The 23,668-nt window shown below is 35.2% G+C and overlaps 5 protein-coding genes and 1 long non-coding RNA gene across 6 annotated transcripts; 3 read left to right on the top strand and 3 right to left on the bottom strand.

Annotated features, from left to right (window-relative positions):
• Positions 1–735: 735 nt before the first annotated feature.
• Positions 736–4,268, bottom strand: LOC104782518 (protein RETICULATA-RELATED 5, chloroplastic). The gene is made up of 7 exons (XM_087511773.1): positions 3,338–4,268; positions 3,118–3,247; positions 2,475–3,005; positions 2,172–2,279; positions 1,428–1,976; positions 1,176–1,289; positions 736–1,034 (listed from the first exon to the last, which is right to left on the bottom strand). The coding sequence occupies exons 1-7, from the start codon at positions 3,976–3,978 to the stop codon at positions 888–890; spliced, it is 2,220 nt and encodes a 739-aa protein (XP_087367899.1). The 5' UTR covers positions 3,979–4,268; the 3' UTR covers positions 736–887.
• Positions 4,269–4,468: 200 nt separating this feature from the next.
• LOC104782517 (uncharacterized) lies at positions 4,469–6,386 on the bottom strand. Its single transcript, XM_010507465.3, has 2 exons — positions 5,328–6,386; positions 4,469–5,244 (listed from the first exon to the last, which is right to left on the bottom strand). The coding sequence occupies exons 1-2, from the start codon at positions 6,173–6,175 to the stop codon at positions 4,605–4,607; spliced, it is 1,488 nt and encodes a 495-aa protein (XP_010505767.2). The 5' UTR covers positions 6,176–6,386; the 3' UTR covers positions 4,469–4,604.
• A 548-nt stretch (positions 6,387–6,934) lies between these two features.
• Positions 6,935–8,029, top strand: LOC104782515 (PRA1 family protein B2). The gene has a single exon (XM_010507464.3). It carries the CDS (start codon positions 7,171–7,173, stop codon positions 7,813–7,815), a length of 645 nt encoding a protein of 214 aa, XP_010505766.1. The 5' UTR covers positions 6,935–7,170; the 3' UTR covers positions 7,816–8,029.
• Positions 8,030–11,065: 3,036 nt separating this feature from the next.
• LOC104782514 (uncharacterized) lies at positions 11,066–11,488 on the bottom strand. Its single transcript, XR_767023.2, has 3 exons — positions 11,473–11,488; positions 11,243–11,357; positions 11,066–11,152 (listed from the first exon to the last, which is right to left on the bottom strand). It is a non-coding gene; the product is annotated as an uncharacterized LOC104782514 (long non-coding RNA).
• A 4,672-nt stretch (positions 11,489–16,160) lies between these two features.
• LOC104782513 (laccase-5) lies at positions 16,161–18,923 on the top strand. The gene is made up of 6 exons (XM_010507463.3): positions 16,161–16,416; positions 16,515–16,666; positions 16,773–17,017; positions 17,112–17,240; positions 17,420–18,388; positions 18,504–18,923. The coding sequence occupies exons 1-6, from the start codon at positions 16,315–16,317 to the stop codon at positions 18,632–18,634; spliced, it is 1,728 nt and encodes a 575-aa protein (XP_010505765.2). The 5' UTR covers positions 16,161–16,314; the 3' UTR covers positions 18,635–18,923.
• Positions 18,924–19,372: 449 nt separating this feature from the next.
• LOC104782512 (ribosome biogenesis protein BOP1 homolog) lies at positions 19,373–23,411 on the top strand. The gene is made up of 14 exons (XM_010507462.3): positions 19,373–19,849; positions 19,965–20,094; positions 20,239–20,381; positions 20,487–20,641; positions 20,733–20,850; positions 20,942–21,212; positions 21,305–21,413; positions 21,499–21,601; positions 21,684–21,834; positions 21,919–22,051; positions 22,133–22,239; positions 22,342–22,406; positions 22,541–23,090; positions 23,182–23,411. Exons 1-14 carry the CDS (start codon positions 19,670–19,672, stop codon positions 23,265–23,267), a joined length of 2,301 nt encoding a protein of 766 aa, XP_010505764.1. The 5' UTR covers positions 19,373–19,669; the 3' UTR covers positions 23,268–23,411.
• Positions 23,412–23,668: the final 257 nt, after the last annotated feature.

The raw sequence follows: 23,668 nt of genomic DNA, 5'->3' as shown, positions 1-23,668 counted from the left end.
ATATGACAGAGATATTTATAACACACATCTATGTTCCACGAGGATAGAATAACGATGCTATTCATTTCCTAACCAACAGAGAAATGCAAAACGTACCTGCCTCAAATTGTATCGAATGTTCAGAAAGTTGTGTACATACTTTGATGACTACCCTTTGCCTGCTGCATCAAACAGGGTCTCAAAACTGCTGGAAATGACAAACCAAAAGCATGACACAGTAGTATCACATTATCAGAAACTAACAAGCATTACCACAAAAGGCCTGAATTACCTTTCACATGATACATGTACTCAACATATTTCTACGTAGACAGATTCCTGAATTACTTTATCAATCATTTAGATAGATTCCAACGGCAAAACCAAGAAAGTGATACGCCATCGCCAGCTTCAATGTGTTATTGGGTTTATATTTCATATATTCGTAAACTCAAAAGAGTAATGACATTTTCTCCCCTGGTACAAGTGAAAACGATTGCAGATTGCCTTGCAAATAGGTCAGTGAAAATCTTATTCAAAAGTCATCATCACCGCAAATTACTACAGGCAAGTTCTTCATCTTATTATCTGTCAATCCTATTCATACTGACTTCATAAGGTATCGTCAGCTTACAGCTTATGGCACTGTATAGTTAAAAACAATACACGACTGTACATGTGAAATTATTACAAAGTTGCAAAGAACAATGAAAGAAAGAAAAAAACTCTTGTATCCACTATCATGGCAAATCAACGTGACTAATTGAAGAAATTATATTCACGAATCATTATTTCCCACAAGCTAAGATACAAAATAGAACTCAAATGAATATACATTTCCCTCCAAACGATCAAAAGGTATTATAAACATTTACCAGTTGGTACCTAGTCGCACAGCCGCATAAATATCATTGATTCTTGAGATCATCGATACTTGCTTCTTCAGTAGTACTGTATTCCACTGTAGATTGGTTCAACGCCTTGGGGAGTTCATTGGAAGTTGTGACACTTTTCTGAGTTTGCAGACCCGTAGAGCGCGCAAGATCAATCCATTGCTGCGTTTTATGAAAAAGTTGCAATGAAGTTACAGGACAGTTCAAGAAATAATCAAAACAGGAATATGAGATGTTTGCTTGAAGGGGAAAAAAAGAGACACCGAACACAAGAACAGATCATGGTACAGGCCTAATACTGACCTGAGTTCCAAAGTACGAGTTAGCTACTCGAACAACAAATGATATCATGTTTACAAGTAGAGGTTGAGAAGAAAGCTCGTCAGAAATGCGATGCTCTATTAAACCAGCAATTATCTGCAATTGAAGGTAATATGATTTTAGAGGCAAAAATTCAAAGCATATTGATCTTCATCAAAAGGCCTTCCTTGGCTAATAATATGCAAAAGCATAATAAATTGATGTGGACATATAAAGCACCGCGCATCATCATACCTGATAACGGATATTTGAAGATGTTCCCAGATAACCTCCATACACAAGAGCCGTCTTCAGCATAGGAGACCTCTTTGCTTGTTCACCAACACCCAACTCTGGTTTAATGAATTTTCGTATTGCATACAAAGCATTTGAAGATCCCACAGCTGCAAAACTGGAAACAACTCCAACACCAGCAAGCTTCAAGCCACCGACAATAACTGAAGCAATCCTAAGATTCAGAGACCACTCTTGTCCACCAAGACTTTTTTGAAATGCATTGTCAGGTATGGATCCTAGGAGGCCTCTTAGAGCATCTATGCTGTTTGGCCCAATTGACTCATCAGCATATGAAATAAAGGACAAGGTTGGTGCAGGCAGCCAAACTGTGAAGAAATCAACAACTGATGCTCTTACGCTATCAGTTATAACATAGTCGAGTTCTTCAAAGAAGTTTTCTTTCCGCTTCTCATATTGAGCTACAAGTGTCGTTGTTATCGATATAGCTTCTTCAATAGCTAATCTATTCAGGAATTTGGGATCTGCCAACAACCTTTCTCGGAAACCCTGTAACACAGAGGATCATCATAATTAAGGTTTTATTAACCAGTTGAAGCCATCATTAACTCTGGCTAGAGAAGATACAGGACAACGTAATATACCATGGAAGGATACGAAAGCTAACACATTATTCAGCGAAAAGCATAGAATTTCGAAGACAAAATTTCACTCAAGGAATATCTTTCAGAAAGGATATACTACCTGAAACCGTTGTGTAAGCTCTGAAATAAGAGGATACTGCTCCAAATCAAAGAAATTTTGCAGAATCTCAGGTGACACCAGACCAAGGTCTAATCCTTTTTGAATGTCCTGGAAGAAATGGAAAAATTCTATCAGCGACATAAAAAGCAAAGTGAGCAAAAGAAAGTAAAAAAACAACTCTAAAAAGCAAAAGAGATAGGGCAGAATTAACTGAGAGTTTAATGAAGAACGTCAGATACAGTAAGTACTAAGTAATAATCATACAGAGAGAAAGTCTCATCAAAGCAATCATAGAAAATCAACCTGAGGAAGGGCATCTCGTCTCCTACCAGCCGCATTCATTACCCGAGCGATTTCTGCTCGGTCAAAGCAGTTTCTGCTGCAGGGTCTGGCCGCAGAATACCACAAGAAATCAGCAACTGGAGATTCACCCTCTTTCCGCAAGAATTGTCTTTCAGGATCAAGTAATACAACAAGTTGACTTTTCTTCGGAATCTTCCTCGAAATCCTTGCCGGCAAACCTGTTCCTCTTGACCCATACTCCACATGGTTTGCCCCTGTCACCACCAACAGAAGACCAGTCCCACCTTCATCTGCAACTGCTTGTAATATAACTTGCGACATTGTATGATCTTCAACAACTCTTGCTTGCGCCGACAAATAAGAGCTCGGTCCAAACGGAACAATCTGTGTGAGGGGATTCATATTGAGCGAAGAACTACGTGAGAAGGAAGTAAACCCTGAGATAAACCCTGAACCCGCAGGAGGAGTGTATAATTTACGCTCAGACTCTGAAAGACCACGGATTCCCTCAGCTTGTACAGTTCTTAAAACCTGCATCAAATTAAACAGGGAACAGCTAATTCTCATGAGACTGAAAAGAACGAATGCATATTATTAGTAAGGCTACCATCTCAACACCCAAAATACAGTACAATAAGACTACCTTGAGCGGAGTGCCACAAGCAATGAGTTTAACTGCGTTATCTCGACAGTAACTTAAAAGAGGCTCATACTCTTGCCAACGTTGAGCTGGCCAATGTGAGACATACGACTTCAATACTTCTCCATCGATCCTGCAACCAATCCAAGAACCATTAGAACCATAAACACATTGCAATTAACGAATATACAGATTCGTTCACAGCAACGAACTAGAAGCAAACCTCTTATCCATGAATTGATTCAACTGGTCCTGCAAATCAAGAGGAAAAGCTTCCAATGCAATAGATAGCTGACGATCGCTCTCTACACATCGCTTCCTCAAATTCCTAACGATTTCGAGCTCGAGAACCTTATCATCTCTTGTAGGCACCTGTTCCGCCTCACCGAGATACACAATCCTCGCATTCAAAAGCTTCTCCCAGACTCTCTTCTTATCTTTCCCAACAGCCATCGGCTCACCAAGCACCGACGCGTCATAGATTCTAGACGTTATCGCTTCTTCCTTCTCCACAGAAACAGGCGGCGGAGGTGGAGCAGTGACAGCAACAGGAGGAGGAGGAGAGGGAAGAGCTACTGATTCCGCAGAAGTCTCAGCAGCGGCGGCGGCTGAGGAAACAGAAAGAAACATCGAAGCAGCTACGGCGAGGAGCGGTGGCGCGACGAGAATTGCGCGGCGAGTGAAGGCGATTTGAGAGGAGGAGACATCGGAATCAGAATGAAGGCAAAGAGTGACGACGTTTTTCGTCTTCTTCTGGTTGTAAGCTGAGAAGGAGCTAATCGGAAGCTGGCCGCGGAAGCTCGGAAACGTGACGGAGAAAGAAGACGATTGAGAAGCAAAGAGCCCAATCGTAGTGGGCTTCATTGGTGGTTACACGTCAGCTTTTTGCATCGCTCACAGGATGAGAAGAGGCGAATTGAGACATTTTTTTAATTATTATTTGTCATCATCTCTCATGTGGCTCTTGTTTTTTCGTTTGTTTGTTTTTTTTTTTTTTTTTTCTCATACACAATTTTATTTTATGCTTGGATCCACCAAATTATATACGAATATTATTGTTGAAGAAGAAACAAATGGATAATAATAATCGGAAAAAAAAAACTATGGACTCTATGCGACTTTGTTATTCTTTTATACCAAAACTTTTTTTCCATGTCGGTAAAGTCATTACAAACGTTTTGACAATTCTTATCTGGTTATAGTGATGGGATTCATGTGATATATCTTAAAATATGGTTTCCATATGAGACGACGTGAAGATAAAGATAGCCACGTAACTTATGTGTTTAATACAAACTTCTCCTCAAGATCAACTGATCTTTTTTATGTTCTAGCAAAAAAAAAAAAAAGTCGGTTTCTAATTTCAAAAGTCCAATTAAAGTACTATGTTACAGAAATTTACTTCATTAAAACACACACGAAATAAAAGCAACAAATTAAACTAGGGGAATATGTACGTAAGGGATAAAGTAAGAAAAGAAAACGAAGATCTAAGGAAGATTGAGGTAGAGCATCTCCTTAAATTCCAACTTTCGAGTATCACTATAAAAAGTATGATGCTTGTTAGGCCAATAAGTCAACCAAACGCAACCTTTAACCTCAAACTCCATTACTTTCCCAATTGCTGTTTTATCAACCTTCCACAACACGCTTTGTCCGTAGCTATCTCCTGCGAACACAACTCCTCCTTGCTTCGTGAACGGTCTAAACGCGCTCGAGTACCGGTTCTTGAACCAAGCTCTAGGGTTCATCCTCGAGACCTTCGATGGTTTAGAGGATGACACTTCTCTTCCATCGTCTAGGTCATGGAGAAACCAAGTGAGATTGGCGCTGTAACCATGCACCCATTCCTCGAACTTCCATGGCTTCATGCTTTTTGTTGTCGTCTCGTTGGCTGATACTTTGAGTCCGAAGAAAGTGTTTGGTGGCTCTATTGCTGCTTCTATGCCTTTCTCTACTTCGAATTCTGTCAATGGGTTTTCTGATGATTTTTGTACTGAGACCATTAAGATGTTTGATTGAATCGTTGGTGTTAGTTGCAATGATATTCGTGATGGAAAATGTTTTTCCTCTGTTCCCATGCCGCGGTCCGATAGAAGCTTCTCGTTCACAAGCCTAATTATGTCACACCTAATTATAAAATATGAACAAATATTAATTATGTGTACTTATCATTAGTATTACACATTTACACACAGTACAATTTTACATACCTGACGTTGTCAATATTAACTGCGATGTTAAACCACTTCTCACGAACGTAAATCCTGTGGTTGAATTGGATCACACCTTCGAGTTGATGATAGTTGAGAGAGAAGAACAATCTCTCGTCGTTTAAAGCACTATTTACGCTCTCCATTTCCATTGCTACAACAGGACAATACATATGAACTTTCCACAAACCTTGAGTCGAGAAAGCATACGAAAACAAAGGAGAAGGAGACTTGAGATGCTGAAACGCTTTGATCTCGATGATCCAGTTGGTTATCGCAAGATTCAGAGACCTTATCCATTGTTCTTCAAGGTTAGAGCCTAGTTGCACCATGAGCAACTTAGAACCCTTCCTTGACCTACAAGTTACTAGCTGATCTTTCACCGTTTTGAGACAAGTTGTTCGCAGGCTCGTTGGCGCTTCGTAGATGCAGATGAGGAACACGAAAGTGAAGAACGCGAGGTTGAACACGTCTTTCAGGTTAGAAGTGGAGCCTAGGTTTTGTATTTGGATTGAACAAGTTCTCTTGACGTTGTAGTTGAGAACTACGTCGACAAAACCCATCAATAGGGTAGAGATGATATTTTCATTGAGGAACGTATTTGAATTAGTGCTAATGGTTCTGAAAGGTTTTGAAACAAAGAGAGATATAGGATTCTTGAAGTTGGCTACTATGGAGAAGGTGAAAAAGTTTGGAGATTTAGGAATACGAGTAAGAGAAAAGTTCAAAGATGGGTGTGATGAATTTGGAGAGCAAATGCACATGGATATCGAATTTCTTTTCCATTGAGAGAGAGGAGGAAGAGTTTGAAGCCAAGAAAATGCATCAGGTGAGTCACAAGAAGCCATTATAGAGCAATCTTCTTGAGTATCTAGTTGTCGTTCTAGATGTGGTATATCGAATTAACAGACTAGATATTTAATGTTATATATATAGAGAGAACATTTTGATGAGTGGAAGAAAAGAAAAAGGAAGAGAAAGATTCGCTTCTTCAGTTTTTTCAAAAGGTTAAGCTAAAGAAGTAAACGAATTGGATTTGAATGATATATAATTAATTAACCACAAGAATGATTGCTTTTCTTCGTTTGGAAGATATAAACTTAAGTTTACAAATCGTTCAATACAAAAGCATGAGTTGTTTTTTACGTATAACAGAAAAGATAAACAATGATTAAGTAAGTAATCCTGGAAATGATTGGATAACGTACAAGGAAGAATGATTATAGAGTAGATATAGTTATCTTGATGAATATATAAATTACGTGCTGATTAAAGATTCTTCTATATGTGGAAATCAACCCGAATTCCCAATAAATATTCTTGATTAGGCTGAAGAATATTATTATTCCGATGTTCCTATATATTCTACTCAATAATGTTTTCTTCGTCATTATCTACTTATATACAGGATATGTTTCAATATGTACGTTAATATATACGACGAACTTGTATATACTTTCACCGTATAAATACATGGTACTTGTATATACCATGAACTTTTTACAAAAAATATCGTGAACTAGTAGAACATGTAACATAGCTGTTTTTATTAGGGTTATCGTTATAACATCATCTAAATAGAAGTTGTTAAAAGAACCAATAGAGAGGGAAATAAAAACTATGATTTATATCATTTAACTTAATTGTTACAAAATTGCCATTTAACTCCAACTTAATCTGATTGGACTCCTTCCAATATTATAGGCCCATTAAAGTTAGGCCTTTTAGAATGATCTAACACGGTCTTGCCGCAAACTTCAGTTTCCACTTTCCACTAAAATCGGAACACAAAAAAAAAAATTCACACTCACTCCGCCGCACACACCCACCGACACCACCAATAATGTCTACTTCTCCGGCGACTCTCCCCGTCACCAATCAGCAAGCTACTCAATCTCAACCACCGATCAATTCCCACGCCTTCCGGACTTTCCTCTCGCGTCTCTCCTCTTCCCTCCGCGAAAGCCTCTCGCAGCGCCGTCCATGGCTAGAACTCGTAGATCGGAGCTCATTCGCTAGACCTGACTCTCTCACCGATTCATTCACCCGGATCCGTAAGAATCTCGCCTACTTCAAAGTCAATTACTCCTTAATCGTATCCTTAGTCCTCGCCTTCTCCCTCCTCTCGCATCCGTTCTCGCTCCTCGTCCTCCTCACTCTCTTAGGCTCATGGATGTTTCTATACCTCTTCCGATCTTCCGATCAGCCTTTGGTTATCTTCGGACGTACTTTCTCAGATCGCGAGACCTTGCTCGCTCTTGTTTTGACTACGATCGTGGTTGTGTTCATGACGAGCGTTGGATCTTTGTTGACCTCGGCGTTAACGATTGGGATCGCGATTGTTTGCTTACACGGTGCGTTTAGGGTTCCGGATGATTTGTTCTTGGATGAACAAGAGGGTTCTGCTAATAATGCTGGATTGCTCTCTTTCATTGGTAACTCTGCTGCTACTTCTGCTGCTGCTTCTGTTGTTGCAGGACGAGTTTGAATGGTTTTGGTTTTTATGATATTTTGAGTATAGTTTCTATATGAAAGATCTGTGTAAGGGTTAGATGATCTAAAGAATGCAATTGTTCTGTTGTTCAATTTCGTCATAATTTAGAAAGTTTGGAGATGGATACTTCTCAATTGTTATTGCCTCAACTCACACTGTAAGATCCCATCTACTTTAAAATCAATGTGGTACTCTTTTGTTGCTCTTATTGCTAAATTAGTGAAGAATATAGTGTGACCACATTGTGTTAGACTAATTAGTGAAGAATATAGTGTGACTCATAACACAATGTCTATTGATTGATTGGTGTTAAAACTACACCCAACATATATTGGTTATGATAAATTATGTGCCTTAGGCAACATTAGTGTACCAGAACGTGGTATCTTATATACATTATTAAGCAACATTGAATATGGTGTGTTATTGATCCATATCCAGCATTGGTGTTTTCTCTATTGCCTTGAGGCTGTATATAGCGGGTAATTATGGTATTGAAAACATCACTGGCAATGTTCGATTAACATCATCAAGACAACAGTGTGTTCATATTATTAGGATTACGGAAAGATGACATTGTAAATTTTGTAACTAGTTTATGTCTCCGTCTCTCAAACTACCCAGTATTTTTACTCTTCCACAAGTTTCCTCTATCTTGAAAGCAAACAGCCAATACTTAGTACGAATTTGCTTCTAAGTAATAGGGTAATATCATGAAAAGTTTCTTGTGACCGAAATATAACAATGAAAAAATTAGAGATGAGCTCCAACAAGAATACAAATTCAAGAATAGGCAAACAGCAATAGAATCATATTTCACTAGAATCATATTTCACTAGATTTTCTTAGATATAGATATATATATCTAGAACACTTGCAATCGTTATACTTTAAAACTAAATGAATAGAAATCAGTGTTTTTGGTCTTTCAATTTATATGATTATTAATTTATGATATTGATGGGACTATATTTTACATAAGATTTCCAAAACAAATTATTATATTTTTATTTTATCGAAATATGTCATTTTTTACACCGGCCCAATTCGGGACCAGAAGAATTTATTAATTTATAGCGAGTATTAATTTAAAGAGTATTAATTTATGGAGGTTCTACTGTACATACCCTCATGGCATAATAACATGTGAGTTTTATAGAACTGCATATTTTGTTATTGTAAACACACATAGATCAATTTGCTCTCTTAAAAAAATAGTTATTCAAATTGATTGAAATTATGCAAATCCTATTATGTTATTAAAAATCCATATGATAATTTACAATATGATATAGATAAACAACCATCGTATTAAAAATGAAGAAGAGGTAATGTGAAGATCACAAGATTTTTAGAACTTAAATTAGTATAATATTATAATATATGATAAGAGAGAGGGAGAGAATAAGAGAATATGTTTCCATCATGAAAGTATTGACACATCTCTATATTTATAAGAAGAAGAAGTGTGTCCAACAATTTAATATTAATTTTAGATATAATTATATATTTTTAAAATTTGCACATTTATTAGGAGCAATTAATATGAAAATTACCATAAATCGGTTATTAATTATGACAATTAATATGAAAAAAAAATTTCAGAAAAAATAGTAACTTCCTAGTATATTTTTTTTGACAGAGTAGCTTCCTTGTAATTGTTATACGATTATATTATAGAAAATTTAATAATATTATCATTGTTTTCATCTTTTTGGTTTCTATTCATATCCAAATAATGAAAGTAAAAATTTTAGATATTAGGAAATTAACAAAACTAATGATAAATATTTTAATAATAATAATTTCTAGTATAATTTTAATTTTTATATATTAAAATAATTTTAAACTTTGCTATATATGTATATGTATTTTTATTTGTAATATCGAATATTATTCTTAAAAAAAAATCATATAGGAATCTATTATATATCAATATTTTAATTTTAATTATATATTTTAGTTAGATATTTAATGAAAATTTATGGTATAATATTATATTAAACGATTTAGAGTTTATCATTTTATTATTTATGGTATATGCTATATTTAGATTGATTCAATTTGCAAAATTTTGGTAAAGTTCTTGTCGAATTAAATACTAATCGATAATGATTAATAGTTTCCTAAATTACAGGAACACAAAATATTCACATAACTAATGTGGTTCACTTATGGAAAATCTATTTAAATTTTAATTTTATATTATGACCCGATAATCCACTCTAATTGCAGCGGATATTTTTCACCCGGATCCAACTCCCTTAATTTCGGGTTATTTTTGCAAAATTGGTCCGACCCGGAAGCACTTGTACTTCTCTTTTCAATCTTCTCATTACATGATAAATCTATATTCCTTGAATGAGTTATGTCTTGTGAAACATTTTCTGAAGGGGTTCTAGTTATTGGTGAGATAAAAAGACACTTAGGTACTAACCATTAAACCGAAAGAAAAAGCTTCTTGTTTAAAGAAGATTATCCCACTTGTAACAAGAGGGTTTGACAAATCGACAACAAATTGTGAAGCTAGTTAGGGTTCGTACCCGCTTTTGACTAATGAAATTAAGATTTAGAGGAAGCCAAAGAAATATGAAACCATTTCGCATGTTCTTCTCATGGTATTTAATATAATTAATCAAGAAATTTTGTAACAGTTCAAGATGTCGTCAGTGTAGCTCAAATAATAAATATAATGAAGACGTTTTATGTACTAATAATCAAATTAATTTATGATGTTTCAATAAATTTTCTAGTACCAAAAGGTCTCATATATTAAATTGAGAAAGCATGTTGACTTTGAACTTAATGGGGGTCATATATATTACTTTGCTATATACAAAGGTATGGCTAATTTCAAAACATGTGATGTCATTTTCAGAGATTTAGCACATAGAGAGGTTAAAATACCAAAGAAGAGGACACTAACTAATTCCACCAAACACAATTACGAATTTCATGTTCACCAATATATCAATGTCCCAAATTTTCTTCTCATGTAGTTACGGAGACACAAGACAAACCTAGAAAGCATTTTTTCTGCAATCCATCTTTTCTTAACTGCGTGATGTTAGTTTTATTGTTAAAGAGATTAATTTTGTCTACGTAAGGATACACATACGGTTTGACTCTTTAAAAGTATTTGTTAAATCTTAAGGGATAAAGCGTTGTCACAAATGAAAATTTCATTTGTGAAACTTATGTTTGTGTTTGCGTTTATAGAATGAATATTTAAACGTTATGGTCTTTATGTGGTGGCATTGTCCATTGAAGATTGCCGGTGCTCAGTCTGTCCCGAGACTCCCTTCAGCATCTCTCCGCGAGAGATTGATTCCTTGAAGTGGAGTGAACATGAAAAATGTGATAAAAGAAGAAGATGTGTACGCAGTTAATACAATTTGGAACGCGTGGAAGAATCTTTTACCTCTCTGCGCCTCAGCCTCTCTCTCATCACATTGCCCCAACCTATGGAAATCTCACATCTGAGTATCTCCAATTCGTAGTAATTTAGACCGTCGAGCTCTTTACCATTCAATCTCCTAGGAGGATGAAAGAAAACATATTATATTACATATATGATGAGTAAAGAAATTAACGAAAAAGACAGCAAGGGAAAAAGGAAAGTGTTATTAATGAGTCGCATGCATTACTTACTCGTTCAGAAGCCGGAAGGTGATTATGACATTGTTTATAAAATTTCCATTTTTTATATCTAAATTATCTAAGGCTTTCTATATACCATAATTATAATATTCAAATTTTTATTTTTATTATGTTATATTAATTTTCTTTCAATTTTTCAACTTTGATTAGGTTGGTCATAAAATGACTGTAATAGAGTAGATAATTTTCACTAGTTGTGCATCCAAAATATCTTTGGAGTAAAAAAAATTATGTCACAAAACAATTTTAGTAATTATAAGAACTATAATTATGCCAAGCAACATAAAATTTGTTTAAAAGACATTTTATAGATGGTGATAAAGAGCATATTTTAACAATAAAATAATTTAGGGTTTAAGAGCATATTTTTAATGGTGTAATATACAGTAAAATCGTATGTGGTTACTAAATTATATGTTGTTTTGATGAATTATTTGCATGCACAATATTTTGTAATAAGTTGTGAAACGTTTTTAAAATTTGACAATAATAGTATTTGTAATAATGAATATTTGACAAAAGTTTAGTGGGGTATATTTTAGTTTTAAATTATTGTAATAATTGTTATAATGTATTAAAAATATAAAAATATAAATAACTGTATGAATACAAATATGATTTTTTTCTAAACTAAAAATATTTATATATTTACTTCAACAAATATTTTTTTTATATTTTTTATAAATTGTTTAGGGTTTAAGATTTTTTCTCTTCAACAATTTTAATACCCGCACATCGTGTGGCCCTTATAATTTTATATAGGTATGATTTCTAACACACGAATAGTAAATTGCTAATTCTTATTGTAACACTTTCCACTAATCTTTGTTTGCCTTTTGCTTCATGATTTCCTTTTATCACTTGATTTTCTTCTTTTCTTGAGTTAATTTCTTTTTCCTTGAATAGAAAACGAATCTGATGGGCCGTACGTGTGCTATGGCCCAAATAGACTTTTCATCGAAAATCTCTGTTTAAGACACTAATCTTCTTTTTATTAATCATCATCTGAGATTTGATTCAATGGATAATAAAAATAATAAAGGCATCGACTATATATATCTGGACATGAATAACCGAACCAAAACCTATCCGCGAAAAAAAAATTCAAATAAAATTGACGAACTGAGAAATGACTTCTGTATCTAAAATGTTAGAATCAAACCTAAACTCGAGCCAAAAATCACATCAATAGTCAAAATATCCAAAATATACTATTGGATTTATACTTTTATTTATGTATCCAAACAGTTTCTACTATTCATATAATCAAATACAATTTTTTTTTAAACATTAAGTAAAATAAAAGTAGCCAAAATATAACTTGGATATTTGATTTCGTATATAATCCATTTCCCCCCTTTTATGTTCTAATAAACAAATTACTTTATGATGTTTAACAAATTTTCAAGACAATTACCAATACCACAAAAGTTTTTATTCATCTGTATTAGTTGAAAACATGTTTCCAGTTGTTGTAAAGTTGAATGAATATTTTGTTTTTCTTCATTAGAAGTAATATATGTTATTTAAAAAGAAGTGGTGTAATCAGAGAAACATAATATCTATGACAAGTAATGCATGTCGACTTTGAACTCAATTGCAGATGCGGGGTCATATTACTTTGCTATATACAAAAGGTATGGCTAATTTCAAAACATGTGGTGTCATTTTCAGAGATTTAGCACATAGAGAGGTTAAATATACCAAAGAAGAGGACACTAACTAGTTCCACCAAACACAATTACGAATTTCTTGTTCACCAATCAATGTCCCCAATATTCCTCTCATGTAATTCTGCTTTCTCAACAACGTGCGTGATGTGAACTCTTTTCCAATTTTATTACCTTTCGGACGTTATTGTTAAAGATTATTTAGTTTACATAAGGTTACACGGTTTTGACTATTCAAAAGTATTAACTAATTCTTTTAGGATAATCAGTTATCACAATAAAATTGAACTTTGTGACAAATTACGCTGAAATAGTGATGTTTCCCTAATAAAGAACTATTATGTTTCAATTTTTTTTTTCATTTGCATTTGAAAACCATGGTATCAATTATTTAAATTAATATGGTTTCGAGTATGCTCTAGCTTATAAATTATTGGTAAGAAATTCTATTTAATCATATAAATAGTTTCTTCGGATATGTACACATGTTGGTGTAATGCTAGCTAGAATTCGGTGAAAGAAAACGTGTTATTGTTAAGACAATAATATAGGGGTTGAAACAAGAAGTGAACTAGGCGGTTAGACGAATCATCTTGTTTAACTCAAATCATATTTACTTTTTCAACGTTAACGAAACAATAATCATTTTTACTTAAGCTTCAAGCCAATCTTATAGAACCATTTTGAACCAAAACTTTATTTTTTTTCTCTTGTCTCTTTGCGCTATTAATAATATTTATCTTGTACGTGAGGATACTACGGTTCATACAAGGCTTTATATTCCTCATCTTCATAATTGAATGTAGCATGCATGTGAATGTTTATCAACTTTTACATGTACCGATGTACTTATATTATTTAATTTGCAATGCATGCTTTGTTTACTCTTTCTTGTTTCACCCCACCCCATACTCAAGATTGTATATATTTTTCATCACCAGACAAAAAAGTAAACCTAAAAACAAAAAAAAAAGGCAAAATATGGTATCGAAAGGTTGACCTTTTGTTATGTATAATTTTCTGTTTGTGTAAATATGAATACATTGAGGTTTTCCGAATTCAAATTGGATGGGGATTAAAACTGTTACGAACAAGCCACCTAAACCCTAAAATTGACCATTCGTCCTCATAAATTAGTTTTTTTTTTTTTTTTTTTTTTTTTGTAAACCAATTAGTTTTCTTTTCTAAGAGTACTAATGAAACATAAAGAGTTTGTTCGTTTAAGCTTTTTCAACAATATTATGAGAACTTGTATTTTGGTGACGTACGATACAACGGTTTTCGCTAATGCTATATGTTTTTAATCTAATTTATATATTTCAATAGCTTCACTTGATTATGTACGCCAAACTCATTGCACAAGTGTTGATATAAGTTCTGACAATATTTCCTACTTTGTGTAATTCAACCTTAAAACAATAAGTTGATATGGTTATTGGAAGATCCACCAAACGTAACTTAGATTTTTTTGTAAGTTTAAACAAAATTGGTTCACATTAATAAAACAGTAAAATGGATGTTTTTTAATTAATGTGAACCAAATGTATAAAGGCCGGCCAGACAAAAGAAAACATCCAGCTTTATTATCTCATCTCGTTAGTTCCTCAAAGTTTCATATTTTTTTAAATTTTGAACTATAAGTATAAATTTCTGAACAAACATAACCTTAAACTCGACCTTAATTATGATAGTAAACTATTTAATCGATTTAATCAGCTGGCAGCGCTATATTAACTGTATTTAAATTGTATATATTATTAATATATATATATATATAACTAAAGTTTCTAAACTTATAAAACTCGTGAAATGAGAAAAAGAGTAAAATACAGTAATGACTGAGATATGCGCTTAATTCGTCTTTGTTTAGGTATAATACTGTTGAATGTAGGTGGCCACATAAAAGATTAAAGAAATACTACGTACTACTAAATTCTATTTATACACGTTTTTCCTTCTTTGATTTATATGAATAATTGAATATCAATGTTTGGGAACATATTTTTCAAGCCTAATTACGTTTAAAAACTAGAATCAAAATCAAAACGTTAAACTTTTCCAGGAATACAAATGCTAAAATCAAAATTTGGAACTCTAAAAAATACATGTCAATTTGCAATGAACTTTTGCAACGGAGACATCCGTCACAAAAAAATATAGTGAGATGTATTAGTGACGGACTTGCGGCGGTCCACACGTTAATTAGTGGTAAATACATCATAAACAAATGATGAATAAAATATTGTAAAACATATACTAAAGTTAACAACGAAGTAGCAAAAGGTTGCATTAAAGTGTTACAAATTCTTCGGTAAAGTTTATGACGGATAAAATCCATAGCAAATAGCCATACACAGTTCTTATATTCCAAGACCGAACATTCCCAACTAACGGGATCAAGATCCAATTAATAATGAAAATGACTACCATTACTATAATGGCAAAGATCTTATCCTAAGCCTATGTATTAGGAAAATGCCAATTAAAACTGTCCAATCTTGGATTTTATGATGTAGGGGGCATGCAGGTTAATTGCTGCGCCTGGTGAGCTTGATCTTAATATAGATAGAGAGTTCACAAATCACACAACATTGCGTACTTATGTTTTGTTGGCAACCCAGTGTACACATCTCAAATATAATATTTTGATCCATTTTAATGGGGTCCAAAAAATATTTTTAATAGAGTAATTTATTTGTACTATGTTTATGGCAATTATGGAATATTACATCCAAAGTCAATAGAAAAAGCGTGTTAACCAAGAATTGAAGAGACGTAATTAATCACCATTCCAAAAAAAAAAAGAAAAAAAATTGTTTCACTCGGTCATTATTTGTTTCGTCTAGGCCCCAGTGGGTGCAACTACTCTTTCTAGTGTTGAACCAAGTTTTGGCCTTCAATTAAATCAAAACCTAATCCTCCAACCGTAAACAACATATTTCTCGTAAAAGAAACATATACAAATATAACAAAGAAAAATACAAATTGACTAAATAAACATATATATTCACCAAGTTTTTGAAAATGTATTGTCTCTTTTGTCTCCCTATATAAACTCTATATATCATTTCATTCTTATTCCCAACACAACACTTTTCTCTGTTCTTCCACACTTCATCCAAAACCATCTAGCTCAAAACCAAAGTTTATCGAAATCGCACCGATGGAGATCGCCAAGAGCCTCGTCTGTTTTATCTCTTTGGCTGTTGTTCTTCTCTTCACTTCCATGGCAGAAGCCAACAAAGCATACCACCACGAGTTCATCGTACGATCGCATTTTAAATCATACTAACGTTCCTAATTAAATGTAAAGAGAAGATGTATGCTAATTAGTTGCTTACGTATAAATATTTATGCATGCAGATACAAGCGACGAAGGTGAAGAGACTATGTGAAACACACAACAGCATAACGGTCAACGGAATGTTTCCCGGTCCAACACTTGTAGTCAACAACGGTGATACTCTCGTTGTCAAGGTCATCAACCGGGCTCGGTACAACGTCACAATCCACTGGTAAGCTACGATTGAAATTAAACCACACTCACGTGCTGTTATTAATGAATGAGCCTTCGTTTTGTTTTTTACTGATATTGAACGGTTTGGTGGGTGTGGCTATCAGGCACGGTGTAAGGCAAATGCGAACCGGTTGGGCTGATGGACCGGAATTTGTAACCCAATGTCCAATCAGACCGGGATCAAGCTACACGTACCGGTTTACAATTCAAGGACAAGAAGGTACACTTTGGTGGCATGCTCATAGTTCGTGGCTTAGAGCCACTGTCTACGGTTCACTCCTCGTCCTTCCTCCAGCTGGTTCCTCATACCCATTCCCGAATCCTCACCGCAACGTCCCTCTCCTTCTCGGTACAATTTAAATGAAATCCAAAATCATCATGATTAAGAAAAAAAACAATCATATAATTGATTTTGACTTTGGTATATTATGATTGTTTAAAAGGTGAATGGTGGGACGCAAATCCGGTTGATGTATTGAGAAAATCTATACGAACCGGAGGAGCTCCAAGTAACTCCGACGCTTACACCATCAATGGTCAACCTGGCGATCTCTATAAATGCTCTTCTCGAGGTTTTACTCTTTTTTTCTAAATAAACTTTTCCCATATTCATATTTTTTCCCCAACTGTCATAACTGAATTTGGTATATTTTAGTCAAATAATTTGTTTTGAAGAAAAAAAAAACACATCAGCACAAAAAACTACAAAATAAGTATATTAATTAGACTTTTTATAATCTTTTTGTGACAGATACGACAATAGTACCAATAAATGTTGGTGAGACTATACTATTACGGGTAATAAACTCCGCGTTGAACCAGCCGTTATTCTTCACGGTGGCTAACCACAAGCTCACGGTGGTCGGAGCTGACGCATCTTACTTGAAACCTTTCACCACCAACGTGATTGTCCTTGGCCCGGGCCAAACCACTGACGTCCTCATAAAAGGTGACCAACCACCAAACCGTTACTACATGGCTGCAAGAGCTTACCAAAGCGCACAAAACGCACCGTTTGGAAACACAACCACAACCGCAATCCTACAATACAAAACCGCACCTTGCTGCGGTGGTGGAAGCGCCAAGAACGGTATCAAACCAATCATGCCTCTCCTCCCTGCCTACAACGACACAAACACAGTCACACGTTTCAGCCAAAGCTTCCGGTCACTAAGACGAGCCGAGGTTCCGACAGAAATCGACGAGAATCTATTCGTAACCATAGGACTCGGTCTCGACAACTGTCCCAAGAACTTCAGATCAAGAAGATGTCAAGGTCCTAACGGCACACGTTTCACTGCATCGATGAACAACGTTTCATTTGCTCTTCCACGTAACTACTCACTCCTTCAAGCTCACCACCATGGAATCCCCGGAGTCTTCACAACTGATTTCCCAGCCAAGCCACCAGTGAAATTTGATTACACGGGTAACAACATAAGCCGATCTCTCTACCAACCTGATAGAGGCACTAAGCTATACAAGCTCAAGTATGGTTCAAGAGTTCAGATTGTTCTTCAAGACACCGGTATAGTAACTCCTGAAAATCATCCCATTCATCTACACGGCTACGATTTCTACATTGTTGCCGAGGGTTTTGGTAGCTTCAACCCCAAGAAAGATACCGCCAAATTCAATCTCGAAGATCCGCCTCTTAGAAATACTGTCGGTGTACCTGTTAACGGTTGGGCTGTCATCAGATTCGTAGCAGACAACCCTGGTACGCCAAAAATTATGCTATGGAAATTCTTAAAACTTACATTTGGAGTGTCACCTTTTCTAGTTCACCGCGACTAAGTAAACTAATGATGTGTTAAAAAAATGATTGAAAACAGGGGTTTGGATAATGCATTGTCATCTAGATGTACACATATCTTGGGGACTAGCAATGGCTTTCTTGGTTGAGAACGGGAAGGGAGTTTTGCAGACAATGGAACAACCTCCTCCTGATTTGCCCGTCTGTTAGGGAGTTGTTTAAGATCATCTCTGTAACATGCATAAAACCACATTATAGTTTTCATGTTATATTCAATTGTTTTTTGTTGGTTATAGAATTAAGCCGAGTTGGACCAGCACCCTTAAGTTTCAATTTTTTTCGATTATTGTTGTATTCTTTTGACATTATAGTACCAAATCAAAAAAGTGTCATGAAAGTTGTTTTAAGAAAAAAAAAATGCTTAACTGGATCATATTTTTTTGATCTTTCGTAAAGTTGTATTTCATGACTAAGGGAATGAAATTGATGTGTTGGAATGTTTGTTGAGCTAGAAAATTCTAATTGTTTCCATAATCAGCCAGGAAATTAAGCGACCATAAACAACAGATTATTTTGGCGTAATATTTGGCTGAGTCAAAATCGAGGGTTCAACCACATGTAGAATATATGAAGTTGTAAAGAGAAGAAACTTATCCTAATTCGATTATATATGTTTTGAAATGGATTTGCTTTATTGTTGAATATTATTCTTTTACGTAACACATTGTATTTGGACTTGAGAATTGAGATGATAACGAAATTAATTGAAAAAGATATGAGTTATGAAATGACATAAAGAAAAAAGTGGCTGGAATAAAATTAGTTGAGCAGAAAAGTTAATCATAACTTCGACATTTCTAGAGAAGAAACAAAAGTTGTCATGACTTTTTACAATTTTTGAGTATTCTAACAATCTAATAAATAATAATCATTCTTACACATGCTTATATGTTTTTCTTTGATTCAACCCGAAGAATCAAAGTCTGTAATTACTTTTTACGGTTTTACCTTTCACGTTTACCATTCTTCGAAACAACAACACAAAGGGTGTCAATCGTCTTCACGAAAGGCCCATTAATATATAAACCCATTAATAAATAGGCCCATTATACTATTGCGACTTGGAAACCTAAAACCCTAAATCTTTTTTGTTTGTCAACCAAACCCTAAATATTTGTTCCTCATCTGCCACCTTTAAATCTACTAATTTCGTCGCAGACGAAGCCACGCCTCCGGAAAGCTCCGATGACGAAGAAGAGCAAAGGAGGTAAAGAAGATAAGAAGGCGATAGAAACCAAAAGCAAAAGCGTTTCTGGGAAATCTCAGAAACAGAAGAAACCAGTTGAGAAGGAAGTAGAAAAAGAAGTGAAGGAGGAAGAAGAACTGATACAAGAATCTGGAACTGATTCTGATTACGACGGTGATGTATGTATACACTTCTCTACCTTCTCTTTTGCTTTTTATCACTTGGAGATTTTTTTTTTTTAACTCTGCATTTGTGTTGATTCTGTTTTTTTTTGTTATTGTTGTGAATTTTTAGAGTTTGTCCGGGTCTTTGAATTCGGATGATTTCAACTCCGATATCTTCGAATCAGAAGATGATGTAACACAGGGAGGAACAGAAGAAGAAGATGGAGGAGATGGTGAATCATCCCAAGACGAGCTGCTTGGTAATTGCTTGTGACTCTTCTTCAGGATTGAAAGCTTATTATTACTTTAGATTTATTAATAGTTTTGTTTGAAAATACTCGTGGGGGTGGGGAGAATTAAATTCAAGTATGAGAGATTAACTATGTCTGGCTGTGATACTGCAGTTCACGAGGGCTCAATTGATAATGAGGATGGTGATGATGGAAGTGAACAAATAGATAGTGACAATAATGAGGAAGAAGATGGGAGTGACGAAGGTTCTGATCGAGATGAAGCGGTTGAAGAGAGCGATTCCTCTGAAGATGAGGTTTGATTGATGTTTTTTTCTCTGTTTCGTATGAGACTTTGGAACTATCTTTTCTCCATTTACCAGGCGAAATTATATTTATATTTTTATTTCTTTGATCTCTAGGTTGCTCCTAGAAACACAGTTGGGGATGTTCCGTTGAAGTGGTATGAAGATGAGAAACATATTGGTTATGACATCACTGGGAAGAAGATTACTAAAAAGGAAAGACAAGACAAACTTGACTCTTTTCTCGCAAGTATGGATGACTCTAAGAATTGGTTAGTTGGAAGACTTTTCTGTTTATTTGTTATGTTGTTAGTTACCAGCATTATGCTGATTATATTATTTATTTATTTTTTTGGGATTTAGGCGCAAAATTATTGATGACTATAATGACGAGGAAGTGGAGCTGACTAAAGAGGAGAGCAAGATGGTTCGTAGATTGCTCAAAGGGAAAGCTCCACATGCTGACTTTGATCCATATGCGGTATGTATGTTGTTTTTGTGTAGCCATTTTATACTAATGGTGTACCAGTTACTTCAAAATGTGACCTTTTGATTGATTCTCTTGGGACCAGGATTATGTTGACTGGTTCAAATGGACTGATGCAATACATCCACTCTCAAGTGCACCCGAACCCAAGCGAAGGTTCATCCCTTCAATATGGGAGGCTAAAAAGGTTGTTAAGCTTGTTAGAGGAATCCGGATGGGGTTGATCAAGGTTGCTAAGCCTGAAGAAGAGCCTGAAGAAGGGCCCGTTCCATATCTTTTATGGGAACCGGCTTCGACTTCTGATCAAAAGAACAAGAATTTAACTTATATTCCTCCACCCAAACTAAAATTGCCAGGTGAACATTTTTTGCTGACTTTCTGTTGTTTCTCTGCTTTTCTTAGGAATTCCACTTTTCCAAGTTTTAATTTGTACTACTTGGCCTTCCAGGACACGAGGAGTCATACAATCCTTCTTTGGAATATATTCCAACAGAGGAGGAGAAAGCCTCGTATGAATTGATGTTTGAGGAAGATCGTCCAAAACTCATTCCTACCAGGTATGTAATAGTTTCGCTTATTATACTCTGTTGTACTTTCTTTGGTTTTAGCTGAATCCTTATGATAAAATATGTTTGCGCATAGGTTTACATCTCTGAGAAGCATCCCAGCGTATGGGAATGCACTGAAGGAGTCTTTTGAACGTTGTTTGGATCTATACCTATGTCCGAGAATTCGAAAGAAGAGAGTGAGGACTTATTGATCATTCTCTTTCCTGGTTTCTTCTTATTTTCCTGTATGGATTCTCACAGTGTGTTTCTTTTCTCCAGATAAACATCGATCCTGAATCTTTGAAGCCGAAACTACCTAGTAGGAAGGATCTTAGACCCTATCCTAACTCATGTTATCTTGAATATAAAGGCCATACAGGGGCTGTTACCTCCATATCCACTGATAGTTCTGGCCAGTGGATAGCCTCAGGTATTTCAATTGTGTTTTCTTCAATTTCAACAATCTCTTTTTTGTTTTCAAGATGCCAATGATGTATTCTTTTTTTCTTCAAAGGTTCAACTGATGGATCTGTTCGTATTTGGGAAGTGGAGACTGGTAGGTGTCTTAAGGTCTGGCAGTTTGATGAAGCTATTAAGTTTGTGGCTTGGAATCCTCTTTCCAGTCTTCCAGTTTTAGCTATTGCCATGTGAGTTAGGATTTAATGATTCTGCTTTTGGATTTACTGTAACTGTTTCTATTACGAAACCTTCTAATCTCACATTTGCAGGGGACGAGATTTGTTTTTCCTGAACACCGAACTTGGGAATGATGAGGAACAAGAAGTTATTAAAGAGATGTTTCACTCAGGCAACATTCCAGAACCAGAAGCGTCTGGTAAGTATCTTAAAAAAACCATCAGCATCTCGCAGATGATTGTGATGAAATTCCTAATGATAAATTCTTTTTTGGTTGATATATTTTGTACGATATCTATAGTTGCTGCAATTGTAACCTGGCTACAAGATGAGTTGTATGGAGGGATCAAAATCAGACATTTTAAGGTACATTTCTGCTAAATTTTCTCTCTTTTTATTTTGGGACAAATTGCTAAAGATCCTCTTTTAACAGTGTTATTACATGGAGAAATTTTTACTGGTTTGTTCACTTTTATGTTGGTTTATAAAATATTTTTCAGAACATATCATCCATAGACTGGCATCGGAAAGGAGACTATCTCTCAACAGTGATGGCATCCGGCGAAACGCGAGGGGTGGTACTGCACCAACTCTCGAAAAAGAAAACACAGAGGCTCCCATTTAAGATCCGTGGGCTGCCAGTCTGTACACTATTTCATCCAAGCCTATCTTACATATTCGTCGCGACAAGAAAGGACGTGCGTGTTTACAATCTTTTGAAGACAGGCTTGGCCACGAAAAAGCTTGAGACGGGAATGAGAGAAATCTCATCCATGGCGATTCATCCAGGTGGTGATAATTTGATAGTAGGAAGCAAAGAAGGGAAGATGTGTTGGTTTGACATGGATCTGTCTTCGAAACCATACAAGACGCTAAAGAATCATCCGAAGGACATAACGAATGTGGCAGTTCATAGATCATATCCGTTGTTTGCGTCTTGCTCAGAGGATTCAACAGCTTACGTATTCCATGGGAAGGTGTATAATGATCTGAACCAGAATCCTCTGATTGTGCCGTTGGAGATTCTAAGAGGTCATTCTATTAAAGGAGGTCAGTTTTTACTCCTTAAGAATACATACAACATTGTAATAATAGTTTTACTAGACTGTTAATATATTCTTTGTTTTTTTTTTGAGTACAGGAGTCTTGGACTGCAAGTTCCATCCAAGACAACCATGGCTATTCACCGCAGGGGCTGACTCAATAATAAAACTCTATTGCCATTAAAATGGTTCGCAAAACCAACCGTATTTTTGACAATTTTTCATATCTTTTTCTTTCTTGTTGTATTCACTTATCTTACATTGCTTGAAAATTGTACTCAAAATCGATTATGTAGTAGTTTAATGACAAAGGTACAAGTTTTTGTTATGATCGAATTATTTACTAAGATATCTAATTTGTAGCGTTTCCAAAAGTTTATACGGAGTTATTGAAGTTGCAAACAGTTTGGTTTTGTTTCCAGATTGGTTTGGTTTCAGAGTCTCATACAATGAATGAAGGACATTGGATCCTCGAAGTAGTTGTACAGAAAGAAAAAAAAAGATTGTGTCACTTGAAAGGCTAAAAACTGGATCAACGGTAATGATGTGGCGGTTTTATCAAAACGGGGGCAAAAGAGGGAAGTT

The sequence above is a fragment of the Camelina sativa genome, chromosome 4 (genome assembly GCF_030686135.1).
Source record: "Camelina sativa cultivar CO46 ecotype springtype chromosome 4, ASM3068613v1".
Lineage (NCBI taxonomy): Eukaryota > Viridiplantae > Streptophyta > Magnoliopsida > Brassicales > Brassicaceae > Camelina > Camelina sativa.
This window is presented reverse-complemented; position numbering and strand designations above follow the sequence as displayed.

Bases quoted from the DNA above. Each gene is read 5' to 3' on its own strand.
- LOC104782518 (XM_087511773.1), bottom strand. From the start codon at position 3,978: ATGAAGCCCACTACGATTGGGCTCTTTGCTTCTCAATCGTCTTCTTTC. The intron at 3,006-3,117 runs GTAGTCTTATTG...AATTTGATGCAG, and splicing joins CTTGTGGCACTCCGCTCAAG to GTTTTAAGAACTGTACAAGC. The intron at 2,280-2,474 runs GTTGATTTTCTA...CATTTCTTCCAG, and splicing joins GACGAGATGCCCTTCCTCAG to GACATTCAAAAAGGATTAGA.
- LOC104782517 (XM_010507465.3), bottom strand. From the start codon at position 6,175: ATGGCTTCTTGTGACTCACCTGATGCATTTTCTTGGCTTCAAACTCTT. The intron at 5,245-5,327 runs GTATGTAAAATT...TTTTATAATTAG, and splicing joins GTTAATATTGACAACGTCAG to GTGTGACATAATTAGGCTTG.
- LOC104782515 (XM_010507464.3), top strand. From the start codon at position 7,171: ATGTCTACTTCTCCGGCGACTCTCCCCGTCACCAATCAGCAAGCTACT.
- LOC104782513 (XM_010507463.3), top strand. From the start codon at position 16,315: ATGGAGATCGCCAAGAGCCTCGTCTGTTTTATCTCTTTGGCTGTTGTT. The intron at 16,667-16,772 runs GTAAGCTACGAT...TGTGGCTATCAG, and splicing joins TACAACGTCACAATCCACTG to GCACGGTGTAAGGCAAATGC. The intron at 18,389-18,503 runs GTACGCCAAAAA...GATTGAAAACAG, and splicing joins ATTCGTAGCAGACAACCCTG to GGGTTTGGATAATGCATTGT.
- LOC104782512 (XM_010507462.3), top strand. From the start codon at position 19,670: ATGACGAAGAAGAGCAAAGGAGGTAAAGAAGATAAGAAGGCGATAGAA. The intron at 20,095-20,238 runs GTAATTGCTTGT...GTGATACTGCAG, and splicing joins ATCCCAAGACGAGCTGCTTG to TTCACGAGGGCTCAATTGAT. The intron at 20,642-20,732 runs GTTAGTTGGAAG...TTTGGGATTTAG, and splicing joins ATGGATGACTCTAAGAATTG to GCGCAAAATTATTGATGACT.